The sequence below is a fragment of the Squalius cephalus genome (genome assembly GCF_949319135.1).
Source record: "Squalius cephalus genome assembly, chromosome: 17".
In the NCBI taxonomy this organism is placed as follows: domain Eukaryota; kingdom Metazoa; phylum Chordata; class Actinopteri; order Cypriniformes; family Leuciscidae; genus Squalius; species Squalius cephalus.
This window is the reverse complement of record NC_137138.1, coordinates 5,027,813-5,050,360: the sequence shown is the minus strand read 5'-3', so window position 1 is coordinate 5,050,360 and position 22,548 is coordinate 5,027,813. Positions and strand designations below refer to the sequence as shown.

Genomic DNA, 22,548 nt, shown 5'->3' with positions numbered 1-22,548 from the left:
AGACATGACAAAACGACTCGTTTTGTTTTTCATTTTTGAACACACAGAAGCATCAAATAAGCAAATATATGAACTATTATGTATAATGATTGTTTCTGGGGCTTTAAGACTCCTACATTTAAAGTTTTCATAACATCTTAAACCTGTAAAGCTGACATATTAAATAATAGGCAGAAAAAAAAACTTTTTTTTTCCAACAAAATATGACAAAAATCTGCAGGTGTGTTTTTGTTGAGTATCATATTTTAGCTTTTATGACTCATATATATAGTGAGAATTGGAGGTCATAACATTTTAACATGATTTAAAAAAAATAAAATAATAATAATCATGTAAAGTTAAAGGTTGGGTAGGTAAGAATTGTCTAAAGAACTTTTTTTCAAATTGGCTTAAACTGTCTTTATATACCAATACATAATTAAAATGTAAGTACTTTGAAAAAGAGAGCATAAAAATTGAGTGACTACAGTGTATTTAATCTTCAAAAAACACAGCTCATTAATTCCTACCGGGACGAAACAAGTGATTGGCTTGCGCGACTGTCACTCTCCGTCGCCATGACTACCGCTGCTATTACTGGCTCTGCCACGTGCGCGCAGTCACGCACCCGTTTTTAGGTGGGAGTGAATGGAATTAATGAGCTGTGTTTATTGAAGATTAAATACACTAGAGTCACTCAATTTTTTATACTCTCTATTTCAGAGTACTTGCATTTTAATTATGTATTGGTATATAAAGACAGTTTAAACAAATTTGAATAAAAGTTTTTTTAGACAATTCTGACCTACCCTACCTTTAAGTTGTATCAGTCCAGTAAGTGTTCACCTTTAAAATATTACTACCAATATAAACGTTATTTTTGCACTTACTTTATAAAACCAGCAAAAGGATGTTTTTACAATTATCCTAAAAGGCATTTTTCTTGCTAAATAAAAAAGTCTAAACTATCAATTTAGAGGCCTTAGAAATGTGTGTATATTAAAAATGACAGAGGCATTACTGTGTTAAACTCCCTCAATGCATTTATTTGGCACTGACAGCCTTCATCCAGCAGAGGTCAGTAGTGAGCAGAGCGCCACACAAACACACGGCCACACCCCATTACAGCACAACAATACTGAACATTACACTATTGTGTGAACTCCAACATTCAAAACTCCCTCACATGCAGATTTACATGTCAAAAGAAACTAATATAAGTGTGACTGTGGCTCCGCCGGGCAGCCCTGTGTTAATGTGAGACGCTTCAGACTGTATGTGTCTGATCTCAGGTCAGTGTTATTGAGAGGAGCGTCTCTCTCACCCTTCTCGGTCAATGTGCGGGAGGTGTTTCGGTGTGCCTCTGTACGCCCTCCTGTGAAACTGTGAGAAATCCAGTTTCTCCGGCTGCATGTCCCACGTAGCGCCTCTATGAACACAAACCACTCAAAATCACACACCCGTAGGAATCCTTGACTATACCAACTATATATTTACACTTGAACTAGCTCATATTCTACCCTAAAATCACTAGAAAAAAGAAAATGCATTATGACTATTTTGATGACATGCTCATTCAACCTCATGAAACTCTAGATACACTGATATGCTAGTCACTTTGGAGATGCTAATTAGCTCAGGCACATTCTTCATAAAATCCGCTGAATAAATTAAAACAAACTCAGAGCTTGTTTTGAAAGGGAATATGGCGCTCTGAATGGATTATCGTGGCGTAACTGTAATTCATGAATCTGCAACCTGTGTGCAAAAACTAATATAAAACACAGTTTAGCACTGAAACCATTAAACTGATCAAAAGTGACAGTAAAGACATTTATAATGTTACAAAAGATTTACATTTTAAATAGATGTGGTTATTTTAAGCTTTCTACTCATCAAAGATTCCTGAACAAAATGTATTAAGTTTCCATAAAATATTCCGCAGCACAACTGTTTTCAACATTGATAATAATCAGAAATGTTTCTTGAGCATCAAATCATCATATTAGAATGATGAAGGATCATGTGACACTGAAGACTGGAGTAATGATGCTGAAAATTCAGCTTTGATCACAGGAATAAATTACATTTCAATATACATTCAAATAGAAAACAGCTGTTGTAATAATACTCCAGAATACTGTATTTTTGATCAAATAAATGCAGTCTTGGTGAGCAGAAGAGACTTCTTTCTAAAACATTAAAAAATCTTATCGACCCCAAACTTTTGAACAGTGTATCTTCAGGTAATGTAAGAATCTTGATAGTAGACATTACATATTTCTGAGTAAAACAGGATATTTATTGAGAATATTTTGATTCTATTCATCAAGATTTGGTTTGGAAAAAGAGGTTTTAGAGGCGGACAAAGTTATTACATTTTGATGAAAGATTTCTTAACCTTAAGCCGAATTACAACATAAATAGGGTCAGTTTTTATTTGATGCTAACTTCAACACTGATGTTTTTACACACGGCTCAAGTCTAATATGAATATGAGAGAGGGAGAGGGAGAGGGAGAGAGAGAGAGAGAGAGAGAGAGAGAGAGAGAGAGAGAGAGAGAGAGAGAGAGAGAGAGAGAGAGAGAGAGAGAGAGAGAGCAGAGAGAGGCCTGAAGGTGGAGGTGAAGCCCTCGTTTATTAAATTTAGCCATAACGAGTTTTAAATTAGACTGAGTCAGCACTGCAAAGCACAAGCAGAAAATAAGGACATCTATATCGACCATTCACAATCTGTTTTACTTTTTTGAACACTATTCACTAAACAAAGAGGTAAATGAACTGTGTTTCTAGTGTGCGTTTCTATAGTCATACTATAGTATGTATTATAGTAAAACTATATGATATAGGGATGGACGGGGGAAAAAAATCCAATTGTGATTTTTCTGATAAAAATTGTGATTGCAATTTTAAAAAGATTCCAAGCTTGCTGTGCTTGTTTGTAGGACTGCACAATTTGGCCAAAAATGTTGAGATTATATATAAATATGGCTATATAATAATAATAATAATAAATTATTATTATTATTAATATTACATGAATAAATAAATAAATAGAAATTACTAAATAAAAATATGAAATATTACTATTCTAATATTTCACTGTAAAATAAAAAGAATCGTATTTAAGAAAAATAATAATATAATAACAATAATACAATAATAATGGTTCAATTTACATTACAACAGTAAAATGACAATACAAATATGTATTGGTGTCTTAATTTCTATATCCTTTATATCACGATTATGGTTTTATTTTCGTTTATCATGCAGCCCTGCTATGATATGTCATTATTTACACCGCTAGATTTATTACTCGTGTGTGTATGAAGCTTACCCATGACAGTCCAGGTTAGCAGCCCAAATGTCTGTTCCCAGGATGTCCAAAGAACAGTCCTTGTTTCCATTCTAAAACACACACAGTCCAAATGCAGAAACATTGTGAAAGTTTAAAAAGGTAGAATCCAGTGTAGTGTGAGTCAGTGCATGTGTGTTGTTTAATCTCACCTTTGCTGGAGCTCTGAACTGGTTGTTTCGTCCTCTGCTGTCTGATCTAGAACCAGAACCGGGTCGAGAACCTGAACTGGGTCTAGAGCCGGTGCTCCCATTACTACTGTGCTCCCAATCATCCTGAGAGAGAAGAAGATTCAGATACATTTACCAAATCATCCAACATCTACTGGATACATTTAAAAAGCAATCTTTTAAAGCTGATTTTTAAAGCTATTACTATTATGGTCTTCCAGTTTAAAAAAACAAAAACAAAACAAAACATTTTCATCTGCTGAAATAAAATGAATAAATAACATTTTTTTTTTTTTTTTTACAATTTTTTTTTTTTTTTATGACTCCAAAATTAAATCAAATAACAAAAATAAGCAGAACTTAACATAAGCAACATGTTCCCACACTTAGAAACATTTTGAGTTTCTCACATTTTACATTAACTCTGGAAACTGGAAAATGCTGACACTACATTTAAAAACTAAATATGTAGAAAAACTAAAACTACATTGAATCTAGAAAATATTACAAAAGATATCAGATAAAATAAATAAATAAATGAAAACTACACTGAAAAGGACAAACTTATAATTTCGGAAAGCAACTATATAGCAAATATCAAAAGCCACTAAAATCAAGCGTACCACAAACACAAAGCTTGTGAACTAAACAAAATGTAATGATACAAATAATTACAACATGCAGTGCATGTTGAGGAAGTCAAATGAGATTTCAATTCAGTCAAAACAGGCAACAGTTCACCAGACGCTACTGAGCATGTGCAGAACCGAAGCACGTGACACGGGATTTAGGGCTTTCACACACAACCTCAGTGACCTCATCGCGGTGACCTCAGAGCACAATACTGGCACTGTGTCATTCACAATGCTCTCTCTCTCTCACACACAAACACACACACACATCTAACCTTCTCACGTGTGTCATGTATCATCTTTAATATTTAATGTACACACAAATTAACCATATGGCTGACAGCTTTAGTCTGCTCCAGTGTCACTATGGAGGGAACATTCAGAACCCAGTGATGCATCAGTCTGGAAAATCTAGACAGTTTGTGCGTGAGTGCACAGAAACTGCAGAAGATCAGCTCTTAAAGAGGTTTTATTCTGCTTTTTCACGTTTAACTTTCTTCAGAGTGTAATGTTGCTGTTTGAGCTTGAAAAAGCTCTGCAAAGTTACAAAGAGTTCTTCTCTATATCAGTGTCAGTGTTTCTGAACTCCCTGAAACGAACAAACCCATCACAATATTCCTCATTTAAATAATTCATATGCAGAATAAAAGGGCGGGGCCGGGTCAAGTTAGTTAGTAGTGTGTTAAATCTCATGTTATGGTAAGGGGCGGGACATTTCCCAAACACAGTCGAAGTGGTTGGCCAATCACAACACACTGCTCCAGCCGACCAATCAGAGCATAGTGTGCTTTTCAGAAGGAGGGGCTTCATAGAGACAGGAACTAAACAGAGCGTTACTGACAGACTGGGACGAGAGGAGCCGCAACAATGGAGAATATGAGGAAAATAATGATGCATGAAAACTAATAAAGTCCAGAAACAAAACTAAGACTTTGAAAAAGGGCATAATAGCACTGATCTATATAATGACACATAATGTCATTCTATTTAGATCAGTGCATAATAGGTCCTTTTTAAGGCTCATTCACACCAAGGATGATAACAAAAATGATATAGTTTTAAAAATCATATATAGCAGATATATTTAGCATATAATAGCAGAGTCCACACCACAGCAATAACCATTATGGCACAGGGGAAAGATATCGTCGGAATCACTTTCAGAACAATTTTTTCCCAACTAATGAACTATAAAAACACTGACAGCCAATCAGAATCAATCCTGCTTTAACGATCTTTAGCATTTAAAGAGACAACTTGCTTATAATAAACAGTGCAATGGTGTGTCGTTCCAAAATGGCACACTTCATGTGTACTTACAGTCCTGTGGACTTACAATGGCCACTGTGTGTGTCCACATGACCATAGGGTGTCCCATTTGCCATTTTAGGTTTCAGAAGGGTCTTATATATAATAACAATAACAATATATACAATAAACAATGACAATTATATATAATAATAATAATTATTATTATTTGCATTATTTCACAAAAGCATGGACCAGGAGGAAGATCACGAGGGCTTAGGGATCCATTTGGGACAAGGCCATAGTTAATGTTCTTGGCGTGAAGAGGCCTTTCCTCAAAAAAATTCTCAAACTATCACCAGTACTTGGGATGAAAGAGAAAAATTACTAGAAACTGACTCGCATGTTACAGAACAGAGACCCTAAGAGGACATGATGATGAAATGGGAGGTAAATTACATAATATATTTGCTTTTGCATTCGCTTGCAAAAGTTTTGCATTCTCTCAAAAAATGTTTGCGCGCAAAACAAAAGTTTTACAATCAAATGCAAAGCTTTTGTGAAACAATGTAAAACAACTTTTCTTACTATATAGCTCCCCTTATGGCAACAAGTATGCAATGCACACTTGTATTTTGTTCCACGTTGCAGTCTGACACATTTCTGAATAATATGAAGCAGGTAATCAAGGAAACGTCCAGACAGGTGTGCTGAGGCTAGTATGAGCTAAACTCTGCAGGACAGCGGCCCTCCAGGACTGAGTCTGGACACCCCTGGTCTACCACAAACAGCACGCCATCCAGGCACCCGTGACATGCTACTTACAACTTACTATGATCTGGAATGCTCTAACACTAAAGTCACACACTATTCAGGACAGAAAGTAAGCGCTAGTTTGATGTTTCTGATGTTTTATTTGTCCATCCATTAATATCCATAAAGTAATGAATGCAACATTTCTGATGACAAACACATATTTTGATGAAAACCTAGAGATTCATTTTCAAACATTTCCCTAAACAACTCACTAAATTATGATTTGGGGGCAATTTCTCAGACAAATTTGATGTGTGATTAATTTGCGATTAATTTGCAATTCATTTGATTAATTATTGGCTATTTAGATTAAAATTTGAAATAGTTTGACAGCGCTAGTTTCTACACATCTTCAACAGATACACTGTGTCTGCACAGCTTCATCAATTCTAATAAGAGCAGTTTACTTCTGACGAGCAGCTTGTGTTGGGTGTGGACAGGGTGTTACAGAATAGTAATGGATCAGATGCACACACACATGAAAACTCACTGGTTTGGACGAGCCCCTGTCCCGTGAGGACGACCAGCTCCCATCAATCTTATCACTGCAGTTTTCTGTCCACTGAGAGAGAGAGACATATACAGAGAAAGACAGAGAGAGAGTGATTGTTTATATTGTCACAAATAAGTAAACTATATATATGGGACGGGGTCTGTTGTACCCGTGAGGTGCGGGACGGGGTCTGTTGTACTCATGAGGTGCGGGACGGGGTCTGTTGTACCCGTGTGGGATGGGGTCTGTTGTACCCGTGAGGTGTGGGACGGGGTCTGTTGTACCCGTGAGGTGTGGGACGGGGTCTGTTGTACCCGTGAGGTGCGGGACGGGGTCTGTTGTACTCATGAGGTGCGGGACGGGGTCTGTTGTACCCGTGAGGTGCGGGACGGGGTCTGTTGTACTCATGAGGTGCGGGACGGGGTCTGTTGTACCCGTGAGGTGTGGGACGGGGTCTGTTGTACTCATGAGGTGTGGGACGGGGTCTGTTGTACCCATGTGGGATGGGGTCTGTTGTACCCGTGAGGTGTGGGACGGGGTCTGTTGTACCCATGTGGGATGGGGTCTGTTGTACCCGTGAGGTGCGGGACGGGGTCTGTTGTACCCATGTGGGATGGGGTCTGTTGTACCCGTGAGGTGCGGGACGGGGTCTGTTGTACCCATGTGGGATGGGGTCTGTTGTACCCGTGAGGTGTGGGACGGGGTCTGTTGTACCCGTGTGGGATGGGGTCTGTTGTACCCGTGAGGTGTGGGACGGGGTCTGTTGTACCCGTGAGGTGTGGGATGGGGTCTGTTGTACCCGTGAGGTGTGGGATGGGGTCTGTTGTACCCGTGTGGGATGGGGTCTGTTGTACCCGTGAGGTGTGGGACGGGGTCTGTTGTACCCGTGAGGTGCGGGACGGGGTCTGTTGTACTCATGAGGTGCGGGACGGGGTCTGTTGTACCAGTGAGGTGTGGGACGGGGTCTGTTGTACCCGTGAGGTGTGGGACAGGGTCTGTTGTACCTGTGAGGTGTGGGACTGGATCTTGTCCACATCCTGCTCTGTTTCGGTCTTGTCGCTCAGGAGTCCCTGCACCTGGTACTCGAGCACGTAGCTGTCGATGAAGCGCTCCAGCTCCTCGATCTCCTGCGAGCGAGTGCTTCCCGCCTCTGACGACGCTGATGCTACCGATGAGCTCTCCATGGCAACCAGCCCACAGTGGGGGGAGCGGGAGCTGTGGGCGGGGTAAACACAAATAGGAAATTATTAATAATCTGAATAATAATGTGAATTGACATTTCATATGGACAATATACATTTTTAATAATATACTTATGTTAATTCGCAATTATTTTTATTATATAAAGTTAAGCAACATTAAGCAAAACATTGACATTTTATTTTTATGACATAAAAATGTGTGACCGCTGTTAATGGTATGTTAAGCATTTTAAAATGTAAAAATGAAAAATTTAAATCATTCTGAAGTGATCAAAACTTTTGAACACAAGATAATCACAACTTCTCAACATGTCCAGCAGCCTCAGAGAATAAACATATTGCTTGTTGACAGGCAGGACTGTGAGATGTCATTGGCTGCTCATGCATCAGTGCAGATCAGTGTCATCGACCCCCGACTGAGACTCACTCAGACTGTGAGGCCGCAGCTCAGCCGCAGTTCAGCCGCATCACCAGTCTAACTCATCAAGTCCTGTCCGCTTCTGCTTTACCAGTCCATCTGTCTCTCATCTCATCTTTCACCCTGAATCTGTTTCTGCTCTCACTTTCTTTACTCTTATACTATTATATTATTTTATACCATGGTCTGGGTGAATACTCGATTCTGATTGGCTGCAGGGTGTCCATTAAATAGTGATAGAGGACACCTAGTAAAGGAGTTCTGGTGAAACTGACTGTTTACCGTTCGAAATTAATACATAAATGCACTGGCTACATCAGCTGTGAGTTACCATAGCAACAGGCAGTCAAAGTATCTATAGGGACTATAAATCGAGCGGACTATAAATATCTCCAGTTGCTAAATAAACCGTCAGGCGTAACCATGGAAACCAAGTTATTGTTTGTAAAACCTTTAGATTTCCATTGTAAAACTAATTAAAATATAAACTAATGTTTTAAAAATGTGTTATTTGGCAAGTGACCATGGTATAAGCTGGTTAATGCCCTTCTAGGTGTCCATTATCAGGTATTAATGGACTTCGGCGGAGGCAACCGTTCATGCCTCGCCGTCGTCCATAAGCCTAATACCTGACAATGGACACCTCGTCGGGCATTAACCCTAACATATAGTATAAGTCAAAAAGATTGGGGTCAGTTAGATTTTTTACTTTTTGAAAGAACTGAATAATTTTATGTAGGGCTGCACCTGCACAATTAATCGAATTTCTAATCGCGATTACGAGTACGGATGCCACGATTACGTAATCGTTCAAAACAGCGATTACCAAAAAAAAAAAGCCTTTTACAATATTCTGCTTGGTGTGTTTAGAGCATGTTGCGTTGTGAGAGGCGAACCACGACTAACGTTACTTCAGAGAACCCAGCACAATAGGAACTACCAGAGACGTAAGTGTACGCTGAAATAAAAAGTCTCTCACCTCGGAAAAACGGACTTTCCTGTCCTGTCAGCCGCTATAGGCTAACGTTGCTGCTGTAGCGCGCACTCTTCAAATGCACGCGCAAATATCGCTTCACTATATATAAAGCGAAAAATAAACTACAAGCATGCACCGTCGTTAAGTTTTAAATTAGAAAAAAAAAACCGCGTTTTCCATATTCAATATCTGCGGTCAGATGAGATGTTGTCAGGCTATATGTCAGTATCATTATTCTATCGTTATTTTCATAACTTGATACGAAATAAAAAGTCTCTCACCTCAGAAAAACTAAATTTCACGTCCTGTCAGTTGTTTTACTGCGCTCGTAGCCTGCACTCACTTTAACAGTTCTTGTAAGTATTGTGTATCACCATGGTAACTGCATGTTTCCATAACCCCAAAATGCCACTTATTGGTTATTTTGTATATTTTTAAATGACTGTGGTGGCTCATACCAAGATTGTATTAACCCTTTCACACGTACGTTTAAAATATTCTGGCAATTTTTGTGTAAACAAATGTATTATAATAGGCCTATATAATTCCTAAAAAGGTGGGTCACGACTTGATGACCATGGGGAAATGTGGGTCCCATGGCCAAACTATTCAAAACATCATTCAGTGTAAACTGTGATAATCGTAATTAATTACAATTTCAAGGGAATAATCAACAATTATGTTTTTTTCATAATCATGCAGCCCTACTTTTATGCATAAAGGATGCATTAAACTGATCAAAAGTGACAGTAGAGACACAATGTAGCAAAAAATGTATAAAGATAAAAGATTTATATTTCAAATAAATGCTGTTAGAACTTTCTATCATGTGGAGAAAAAAGTATCAGTTTCCACACAAACATGAAGCTGCACAACTGTTTTCAACCATCATCGAGTCCGTCTGTGATTACATGAAGAAACAGAAGAAACTGAGACAGACTAAATCCAGAAGAACTGCGGGAACGTCTCCGAGACGCTTGAAGAAACCTTCCTGCAAAGCTACAGCACTGTGAAAAGTACTGGCACTTGTGTTAAAATGCTGTAAAGTGAGAATGCTTTCAAAAATAAAGTCACAAATTGAATTTATTTATGATTTAACTTCTATTAACTAATTCAAATCAATATATGGTGTAACGACCCTTTGCGTTTAAAACAGCTTTTGTCCAGGTACACTTGCGCATAGTTTTTCAGGTTTGCAGGAAGGTTTCTTCAAGCGTCTCGGAGACGTTCCCGCAGTTCTTCTGGATTTAGTCTGTCTCAGTTTCTTCTGTTTCTTCATGTAATCACAGACGGACTCGATGATGCTTGAAAACAGTTGTGCAGCTTCATATTTGTGTGGAAACTGATACTTTATAAGTTTATACTCTATAAGATGATCTTTATTAAATTTGTAATTATTTTCATCAACAACACGAATTGCCCACTAGTTGTAAAAGAGCGGTCTTATCTCTATTACCTAAAAAAGGTGATCTTGGTATGCTAAAAATTTAGGAGACCTGTGGCTGTTTTATGTACAGATTATAAAATTTTGACAAAGTGTCTTTATAATAGATTGAAACCGTGTATGGTAAATGAATATCAAACATACTGTATCCCTAATAGAACAATAATGGACAATCTGTTTCGTGTAAGAGACAATGTTGGAATGGACAATGGTGAAAATGTTGGCATTCTCGCAATAGACCAAGAAAAAGCGTTTGACAGAGTTAGTCATTTTTATTTATTTAAAACGCTTGAAGCTTTTGGGGTTGGTCGGAGTTTCATCTCATGGATCAAAATGTTGTACAATGATGCATCTGTTATGTTGAAAGTGGGGGGTGGGCTTAGTCGGCCTGTTCCAGTGTTGAGAGGAATTAGACAAGGATGGCCGCTATCAGGGATGTTGTATTCGTTGGCCATTAGGGTGGTCCTTATCAAGTCCAATTTTTTTTTGTTGCAAAATGTTAGTGTCTTAACCTCTTAAACTGTTCCTTTTAACTTCAAAATTAGAAATATGCAAAAATGTTGACAAAAAAAATGATATTTAGAGGTAGCTCAATCATGTGGAAGATTGCTAAGCTGTGTGGTGTTATTGTGATATGCAAGTAATATTAAAAGTTGCTGCAAATGAACTACATTTTATTGCAATCAGAGCAACACTGACATGACAACAATCTCAAAAAAGCACAAAGTTTTCAACAATCCCTCATTTCTGATGCTCAGCAGCCAGTGTTGACTTTTTGCAGTCTGGATAGATCCGTCGGTGATCTTCCACCACATGAAGGAGAAACTGCAATTGTTCTTCAGAGTGTGTGAGATAGCCATTGTATTCTTGAATCAGAGCCACTCCTCTCTCGGCATGATCATTGACTACTTTCATTGCATGGTTGCCTGTGCCTCCTGATAATCTGCTTGATTCGGCCAAAGTTCCGGGTCAATTTCAAGGAAAGTAATGTAATTTTTTAAACCAAAAAATGTGCTCTAAACCCAAACAATAACCAAGGTGATCATCAATAGAAATATGTATTGATTCCACCAGGAAAGGTAAATCTGCTAAACCGGGTCATGGATGGATTAATTTGGATTTAGTTTCTACAATAAGTAAACTGAGATATGCATCTAAAATACATATTTAGGAATATATGGTGCATTAGATGCTTTTATGGAGATTTTTTTGGAATTTTACTAGCCAGGTACAATATCAAATCAAATTATCTGTTTTTACAAAAAATAATCAAAATCTCAGAAAGTTTAAAGGAGAACTCCGGTCAATTTTAACATTGAGCTCATTTTTTTGTAAATTTGGAGTGCTGTCAGTACAGAGAACAACGACAAAAATCGGTGTTGCCTACATCGTGTTATCCTCTTTTTAAAATTTGCACCCTTTTGACTTAAATGGGGCAAGTTTTGAAGTCCACAGTAGTCGATTGTCGAGTTCGGGCGCATGATCGTACGTACTAAACCTATGCGCGTGAACTCGACAATCGACAACTGAGGACTTCAACCGAAAACAGGATGTAAATACAGGTATTTGCGCTGGCTGAATAAACATCACTTTTATTCATATCTTTCACATCTACTGCAGTCAGATTAACTCGTGTTCACTCCGAAGGAATCACTCACATGGCTGGGCACTTGTAATGACACATCAAGGATGTTAAGAGGCTAAAAGCAGGTTTAAAACTTGCCCCATTGAAGTCAACAGGGTGCAAATTTTAAAAAGAGGATAACACGGTGTAGGCAACACCGATTTTTGTCGTTGTTCTCTGTATTGACAGCACTCCAAATTTACAAAAAAATGAGCTCAATGTTAAAATTGACCGGAGTTCTCCTTTAAAGCTATTGAGCTACCAGTAATTATTATGTTACTGCCATAAAAATTGGCATGCTGTACTTTCTTATATAAAGGAACAATTTGAAGGGTTAAGAGCATGACAATTGGAGACTTTAAAAATAAGGACCACCTTTTGGCCATTGAACCCCTACTTTGCAAGTTAAGGAAAACATTACAAGGGATTTCAGTTGAAAGGCCTATTAAGTTTGTTGCATATGTTGATGATGTTACAGTATTTATTAAGAATGAGAGTGATGTGTCTGGATTAACAGAAATACTGAAAATTTATGAAAATGCATCAACAGCTAGAGTGAACTGGGAAAAGTGTGAAGGGTTTTATTGTGGAGAAAATAAAAATCCACCAGTGCTCCCAGGTGGTGTGAAGTGGAGTAAAGAAGGGTTTAAATGTTTAGGGGTTTATTTTGGGACTGAAACATTTAAGATTAAGAATTGGGAAGGAATGGTGGTGAAGATGTGTAGCCGGTTGTCTAAGTGGTCGTGGGTGCTACCACAGCTATCCTAAGAGTCTTGGTGACAAACAATCTAGCAGCTTCGGCACTGTGGCATAAAATAAACGTCTTGGAGCCGCCAGATGACATCATTCAGGAATTGCAAAAAAGATTAGTGGATTTTTTTTGGACTGGACAATATTGGACTAAAGATGCCATTCTTTTCTTACCAGTCAATGAAGGTGGACAAGGATTAATAGACATTAAAAGCAGAATTAAAACCTTCAGGCTGCAAGCAGCACAGAAGTTGCTGTATTCAAAAAGGTGCTGGAATGAAACCGCTAAAGCCCTGTTATGTAAAGTTGATGTTTTTAAATATGATTTACATTTGTTTTTAATTAATCTGACAGCAATGGACTTAAAAGACACTTCTGCTTTTTATAAAACAATGCTGAAAACATGGACATCAAATTTTCAAGTAAAAATTTTGGATAAACAAGGAACTCTTTTAAATAATCCATTACTTCAAGCAAAAGTGCTTAATTCAAAAAGCCTTCAGAAAACAATGGCAAGAGCTGGATTCACAAGGATAAAGGACTTAAAGGTTCCGTATTATGCCCCTTTTCACAAGATGTAAAATAAGTCTCTGATGTCCCCAGAGTGTGTATGTGAAGTTTTAGCTCAAAATACCCAACAGATCATTTTTTACAGAATGTTTAAATTGTCATTTTTTGGGGCTCAGAAAAACACGCTGTTTTAGTGTGTGCCCTTTAAATGCAAATAAGCTGCTGCTGGACGACCCAGGGGGCGGAGCTTCATGAGCTCGCGCTCAGTCTCTCAGGACAAATTCATCTCACGGAATGATGATAATATCAGAAACTCTCAGTAACGGTGTTCATTTCGAGTCGGACAATAATGCCTACAGAGTCAGAGTGCTGTATAGAGATGGAACAGGTATAGTTTAGTAGTTTAATTACGGTTATTATAACATATTTGTCATCTGCTTGTATGTATCCATTATTATAATAGCCTACAAGTCTGCTGTTTCGGACCAGGTCCGAATGATGATCAAACATATACTGATGAGTTTAATAAAGTTTATTGTACATTACACAAAAAATGAAGCGTCAGTTTTACTTCAGAAAATCACCGTAAGAGCTGAGTAAACACAGTAAGTTATAAGAAGTGCGCAAGTAACGTTACAAACGAATTTCGGTAGAGTTGAGGGAGCATTTTCTTTAAAAACAAAATAATTCCACATCGTCTTCAGCGGCTGCCTCAGATTTCAGGAGTAAATAGAGAGAGCTATGTGGATTAATACATCCAGCCACACAACACCTATGCTGGGAGAGGTTCTCGTCAGTGCAGCAGCTGTGAACTCGATCAGGGCGGGGCTATGTTGAAACGGCAGTGTCTGTTAACGCTCGTGGGCGGGGCCTGTTTTAGTGATGTCACTAAAGACGCATTCTGAAAACAGGTCGGTGGGAGACACTGCTGATGATTTATGGGGATTAATAAAAAAGGAGTGAGTGGATTTTTATCACTATTGGCTGGTTGTGTACACACACTGCCAACACACATTTATGTCCAAACAGCATGCAAAAGTGAATTTTGCATAATAGGGGACCTTTAAAACATCACGACGAGTGGAAAAGTCCAGCGGAAATGAGTAATCTGACAGGAATTAAGTATTAATATTAAATTCAAGGATCAGAGCAGAGTTTGTTTATTTTAAATTGACAAAAAAATCTAGTTCGTTTTAAGGAAACATGGGGTTTAAGTGAAGTGTTGTGTACTATAGATCATGAGGAAAACCTAATTCTGAATTTTTAAAAATGGTGGTAGGTAATTTTTAAATATGTTGTGAAGCAATATATGCATGTAATTTTATTAATTTATTTTGAGAAAAAGTGTCTTGAAATTTGAAATTAATTTCCGCATTTAATTGTTCTTGCATAATTCAAATTAAAAAGTAACATTTCTCTTTCACAGCTTTAAAAATAAACTGATGAAATCAGTGGAGACAGTGGATATGTTCCGGTTAAAGTAACTTAATATTAGCAAAGTTAAATATAATTTTTTACTTTGATAATTAATAAGGCAAAAGTATTCAGTTTCAGTAGTGCTCAGGTAAAGTACAAATTCCCCCCAAAAAAGGATCAATTACAGTACCAAGCAACTAAAGTAACAAAAGTACAATTACTCAAGTGCTCCTCCTCCACTGGGATTTGCATGACCATCGCTCTGGGTCGGTGAGATGACGGGCCCTGCTTACGGCCAGGTGAGAGAGAGAGTGAGTGAGAGAGAGAGAGAGAGTGAGAGAGAGAGAGAGAGAGAGAGGCTTTAATCTGGTCTTAAGTCACTACTTGAATATTGGCCAAGCAAAGAGGATTTACAACTGGAGCAGCACCATCTTACACTACACATTCAGAATAACACACACTCGAGATCTGCTCATATTTAAGATGATTTACTCGGTTTAAGCAACTGTTCTTTGTGCCACCCGTGATCTGTCAATTGATCCTTTGTTTAAAAATTCATCATGATGCCAAACATAGAGCACTAAAGCAACCAGAGATCTGAAACTCAAATAAATCTTGATATTAATCAGCCTTATTCAATCTACAATATATATATGTATATCAGGAATATATTGGTCTTGGCAGCAGCTAATAAATAAAATAATTATCAGTTGACCACTAGAAATCACAAAGAAAATAGCAAAAAAAAATTACAAATTAATCTGATTATACAAAATAAATGGTACAAATTATTTCGCTCACATAAATCAAAATGAAACGGTTAAATTCCTCCAATGAAACACTGAATTTTAATTGTAAGACTGATGCAGTATAATGCACTGATGCATTTTACACTCCCACCAGAAAAATCACTACAAATTGCACAGAAATACCCCATGAGGGCAACTACTTCTAGATTATAGAAAATCTGTTACCCTCATCCATGCACAATACATAATGATAGTGAAAGGAACAGTGCTGGGGTTTCTCTCTTTATTCTCTGTATTATAGAACGCAGTTGATATATTAGCATTTGGCTGATCTAGCAGACTTCAGAGTGCCAAACCAGTGGGTCAGATCATTTGTTTCTCTGTTCATAATGGTCAGAACTCTACCATAAAAAACACACAGTTCTAATACACATACACTAAAGTTATTTTTTTTTGTGGTATATCAGTTTTTCTTAAGATATGTATACTTTAATTTAACAAAGATGCATTAAAATTGCCACATCAAATACATGTTGTTCTTTTGAACTTTCTTTTCATAGAATCCTGAAAAAACAAAAAAAACAAAAAAAAAACACGGTTTCCACAAAAATATTCCGCATCACAACTGTTTTCAACATTAATGATCAGAAATATTTGTTGAGCATCAGATCATCATATTAGAATGATTTCTTAAGGATCATGTGATGCTGAAGACTGGAGTAATAATGCTTATAATTCAGCTTTGATCATAGGAATAAATTACACTTTACAATATATTCAAAAAGCAAAGAGTTATTTTGAATTTTAATGATATTTTACAATATTACTGTTTTTTTTTTATTAAATAAATGCAGCTTTGGTGAGCAAAAGAGGCTTCTTTCAAAAGTACCATGCTTAAAGGATACTTTTTGTTACTGTTCCACATATATTCCACATCAGACACTTTAGAGAATGTAGGTGTGTGTGCGTGTGCGCGTGTGTGTAAACACTCAAGAGAGACATTGACAGACGATCATAGTGAAGTCAGTAGAGGTCATGGATCTCGAATCCTGACTCGCCTCATTAAAGCTGTCCATCTGAATCTACTGACAATGAAAGTTCTCACGCTTCTAATCCTGTTTATCTGATGTGGTGACCTCCAATTCTTTCTGTGTTTTCTCCTCCTCCGTCTTCAGCTCAAGTGTGTATCAAGTCTTACTGTCATATTAGACTGAACAGGTGATGTCAAAGCAGGCGGCCAATCACACACACACACACACAATCACGCACACTCACGCACGCACACGCTAATTCATTTTTGTTTTACTGAGTTGACATATTTCCTAATGAAACAGGAAGCTTTGCATCGCCCTTTACCACGATTTACTACTTGCTAGTCTGTGGTTTTGGGGGAGGGACACTCACAGTCTAGAGAGCATTTGATTGGGTCAATATTGAGTCATCAATATTTTTGCTCAATTTTCCTAAAAAAATAAATAAAAACTAAATCTGCACACACAAAAAAGCACATCAGCTTACATTCCCAGGGAATGCATGAACAGATACATTGTCTGATGCAACGTAAGTTGCTTTAGATAAAGCCAAATGCATAAATGTAGATGTAAATGCATAGATGACCTGAAACTTCACAGACAGCTTAAATCCACTAAAGTGTAATTCGGATTTCATGGGGTCTGTAGACATCAGTTATTAGCACTTACTCAGATCCTTATACAGGTCAGGTGCCAAGAAAAAGACATCAAAATATATCCATAAATCACTGTTTACATGGTGCAAACTAACCACAGGAATTATTTCAAAACTAGTTGCACTTGCACCTCAAATAGAAGGTTTAGACACTTTACAGCTTAATTTTAGTCTGAATACCTTTTTTTTTTAAGTCATAAAATCAAAACTGACAGTTCTTGTTTTTTTATGGAATATTGCAGTATTTATTATAAATGATTTATCTGTGCACATTATTTTTTTAATTCATGTGCCTTGTAATCTTGAATCAAAATAACTTCCCCTTCCTCTCTTCTTTTCTCTTTACTGGCACAAGGGCAGGATAACCTGTCAATCACATTAAATCCAGCAATAGCAAACCTCAACCATCCAATCAACTCCCTATAGACAAAATCAAGCCCCGCCCACATTTGATCTTGTTCCAGAAGCGTTTCACTCTGATGAATGTCCGTTTCATGCCGACTTGAAACCATACAGTTTTCAAACTTTTTATACAAGAGTAAATGTCTGTAAAATAAATAACAACAACAATAATAATTGATAATAATAATAAAAAAAATCATAATAATTAATAAATGTCTTTTCAGTTAATTTATACAAATGCACAATGGGATGAGATGAAAATATCAAAGTCATTAGGCTCGAAATCAGAAAATATTTTAGATATGTTGGAAATAACACAAAAAAAGAGGCTTTAATCTAATGAGCTGAATATACTGGCAGAAAGTCTAAAAATCAGTTTAGCCAGAAATAAGATTAATTCTGCTCTCATTAGGGCTTTTCCATTAGCTGGTCACATAATGGTGCTCGTCACAATGAATATGTCTCATTTCACGCAGAATTTCATCCCTCTGGATAACATCACGTCAAGTGTAAATGAGCAAACGTCTCTGACAGGACAGTCACAGCCTCGGGCGCTCACACACTCTGTGTGCTAATGGACGGCCGGCACACTCACTGCAACACTTAAACCTGCCGCTTCACTGCAGCTGGAACACACTCGATAATCACAATACAGGACAATTCTGGAGAACAGACTCCAAAACTCCAAAATCAACCTAAAGAAATCAAATAGAATTTGCAACACGTCATGCATTTCCAAATTAAACAACTTTTGTGAGAGACACTGTACGACAAGACTAAATTTGATTGGATTGTGAATCCAATTAGGCAGAGATTTTATTATTTAACATCATTTTCCTCTTGATTGCATCATCAAAAAAGTTGTATGAGAAGCAGAAAGACTTAATACCAATATAAAACAATTTCTCTTCAAAATAACTTCTAGGATGCTACATTTTTTGTGCGTGTTATTTACTGACATTCTTAATTACCACACTGCATAAAATGATTTTTCGAAGTTGTAAAAAAAGATTATTGGAGTACATTTTACAAGAAAATACGGTAACACTTTATTTTACAGTGTCCTTGTTACATATGTTATATGTACTTACCATAGTAATAACAGTAAATTATGCATAATTACATGCAACTAACCCTCAACCAAACCCTAATCCTACCCTAACCCTATACTAGCTTAATATTTACTCAGTACTTAAATATATAATTACACTGAAACAATGACACATTAAAATAAAGTGAAACCAAAAATACAGTAACATTTTTCAATAGATAATGTTAGTTTGTAAGTTAAACTAACTAACAATGAGCAATACATGGGTTGCAGTACTTATCTTTCTTAACGTTAGTTAATAGAAATACAACTGTTCATTGTTAGTTCATGGTTTTAAATAATTTTAACAGAAACAATTTTTGATTTTTAATAACACATTAGTAAATCTAAAAAATAACACTGGTCAAGAAGCAATCTAATTACTAAGATTAATCAAGCTTTAGAAGTATTTTTCATTGTTAGTATATGTTAACTAATGTTAACAAATGGAACCTTATGGTAAAGTGACACCAAAAATACTACTACAGTTTTTCTACTTCAATATTTCACATTTAATTAAATGTGTTACTTGCCATTTCTTTGTAATTAGTTGTGAAATGTATAGCATTTTCTGAGTGAAAATTGCTTGAGTAAAACCTTTTTTTGTTTTTGTTTCAGTTTAGGGCATCCAGGAAATAGGAATGCTTACTAGTGACCAGCCACTGCACTATCTAGTGATATGCAGCATTACAGTTGCTTGACGTGTGAATGTGAAAAAAAAAAATCACATACCTGAAATTATTGTAATAACTAAATGTCATGTTGTTTTATAACTTCCATCTGCATACACATCACACATGAAGCACAAACAATGACAACAGCACAGCTACACTAATAGAATAAGGAACAGAAACAACAGTGCAATACATGTGTGTGTTCAGCTGTTCTTTGTGTGTCTAATTCCCACTAAAATAGTTCCTTCTTCCAGCACTGCAGTAAAGTCTGTCTGTCTGTCTGTCTGTCTGTCTGTCTGTCTGTCTGTCTGTCTGTCAGCCTCAGGGTGATAACCAATGATCAAGAGGAAGAGGAAGATGAGAAGAAATCAAACAGTAACCTGAGAAATCACAAGAAAAGGGACTTCACATTTTATTTCCAATTACTATTTCATTTGAATATTATGTTTTCATTTCATCCAAAATAAAACAGTAATTGTCACATACTGGCTTGATTTGATGTTTTACAGATAAACCGCAGCATAAAGCGTTAACACAAGCCACAGAACTGAAGATTCTCTCAGTTATAAATGCACAGGATGATGAGAGGCGAAATGAAGGACAGGTGATCGTGATTCACTGACATGACTAAACCATAGTGGACGTTATCGAGTGAACTATTCAAACCCACAATGCACTGCAAAAAGGGTGTACAACTGATGCACGCTAAATGGTTAGAGAATACCCATAATGCACTGTGACTATCACACCAAATGAATTCCCGCGTCTGATAAGATGATAAGAAGATCATCATCCATCTCTCCTCCAGCATGGCTCCAGTGTAATATCATACAGGTACAAATTAGTTTATAATGGATTATTAAATTATTTCATTAAGGTTTATACCAGTGGGGATTTCTTTAAGACTGCAAGGGAAGCTTGGCTTCCCCTATAATGTCAAAAAATTAATGGTCAAATATGTACTTTTGTGTTAACATTTTATTGACTAAAACTGCGTTAGAAAATGTTCATCTCGAAGACGAGTTCGTTCAGAATCAGATCCATATAGCAGGTCGGCTGACTCGATTTCCTTCTCATACTTTCCCGTAGCGTCACAGTGCATTTCCCAGTTGAAGCCGAGCGTCCATTGACTTCAATGGGAGTTGAAGACTGCGTCTCCTTTTGATTGACAGCCATTTTGTTAGGGCTGTCAAACGATTAATCGCATCCAAAATAAAAGTTTGTTTTTACATAATATATGTGTGTGTATGGTGTATAATTATTTTCTATATATAAATACACACACATGCATGTATATATTTCAGAAATATTTGCATATATACTGTGTATATATATTTATATTATATCTAATTTATATTATATATAAATATTTTATATATAAATAAAAAAAAAAATCTTAAATATGTGTGTGTATTTATATATAGAAAATAATTATACTCCATACACACACATATATTATGTAAACACAAACTTTTATTTTGGATGCGATTAATCACGATTAATCGTTTGACAGCCCTACATTTTGTCCTATAAAAAGTCACTGATGCTGAAGCTATTCGAGCTCAGTCCCATCGCGGACTTTGCAAGTGTAGTCGAAAGACAAACTGCTGCAACCTATTTCTTGGTATTTGCTTGGCGAAATTGCTAGCCAATTTTCATAATACATTTCACACAATGATACACCACATTCCTGGTTTTAGTTTAACCTAATTCCCACATTTCCTCCATCGAGTTTAATATCTTTTTTTTTAGATCGTTTGTTCATTCATTCATTCATGCCTCAGCTTTACAAACTCTTCTCATTACATCTGCAGCCGCCACTGTATAAACACACATGCTAGTTTCCATAGCAGAGTTCAAGATAAATCTTTTTATTACGGCTGGAGCTGACAGTTTTCTCAGTTTCAAATGATTATTAAACAAATGACAACCTATGCAAAAGCCCCAGCCCTTCCAGCTCACTCAGTGTCTGAATTCACTCACTCGTTTCCATTCACTCCATCAAGGGGACTATATTAGTGGAGTAATGTAGGGAACAGGGTAGGGGGAGATTGTGAACAATCTAACAAGATTATAATGGAGACAAGGGAACCAGGAACTAAACCTCATGAACTGAACACAGGCACATCAAGACAAAACAACATCAAAATAAGAGTCCTTGAAAACAGAGACGTGGGAAATCATGACAATCATAGTCTGAAATATTATTACCATTTAAAATAGCTGTTTTCTATGTTCAACTAATTTATTCCTGTGATCAAAGCTGAATGTTCAGCATCATTACTCCAGTCTTCAGTGTCACATGATCCTTCAGAAATCATTCTAATATGATGATTTGATGCTCAAGAAACATTTATTATTATTAATGTTGAAAAAAGTTGTTCTGCTTCATATTTTTGCGGAAACCATGATATATTTTTAAGGATTCTTTCTTGATAAGTTCCAAAGAACAGCATTTATTTAAAATAGAAATCTTTTGCATTATATAAATGTCATTAGTCAATTTTTATCAATTTGATCTGTCCTTGTTGAATAAAAGTATTAATTTCTTTCAAAAGAAAAGCAGAGAAAGAGGCAGTGACAGTGATGGTGTAGTGTGTGTGTGTGTGTGTGTGTGTGTGTGTGTGTGTGTGTGTGTGTGTGTGTGTGTGTGTGTGTGTGTGTGTGTGTGTGTGTGTGTGCTCTTTGTTGTCTGGTGCAGTAGAGTGTGTAAAATCCTCCACGTGTGTTACACTCACTCACAACAGCTGTTTGAACAAAGAGCTCACAGACACGCCCCACACACACACACACACACACACACACACACACACACACACACACACACACACACACACACACAGCCATCATCATGATGGATCACTGACTGACTATTTACTTTCCTAACATGTTCTATCAGTGCACGTCATTCC

The 22,548-nt window shown here is 36.8% G+C and overlaps 1 protein-coding gene across 1 annotated transcript in view; it reads right to left on the bottom strand.

Moving 5' to 3' along the window:
- The window catches only part of ctif (CBP80/20-dependent translation initiation factor), a 74,258-nt gene that overhangs the window by 41,887 nt on the left and 9,823 nt on the right, over nt 1-22,548 (bottom strand). Inside the window, exons 2-6 of the mRNA XM_079847317.1 lie at nt 7,700-7,910; nt 6,693-6,764; nt 3,489-3,611; nt 3,319-3,389; nt 1,304-1,408 (exon numbers count right to left, since the gene is read on the bottom strand). Of these exons, the coding sequence (XP_079703443.1) occupies nt 1,304-1,408; nt 3,319-3,389; nt 3,489-3,611; nt 6,693-6,764; nt 7,700-7,879 (551 nt within the window). The 5' untranslated portion in view covers nt 7,880-7,910. The remainder of the gene's footprint in view (nt 1-1,303; nt 1,409-3,318; nt 3,390-3,488; nt 3,612-6,692; nt 6,765-7,699; nt 7,911-22,548) is intronic.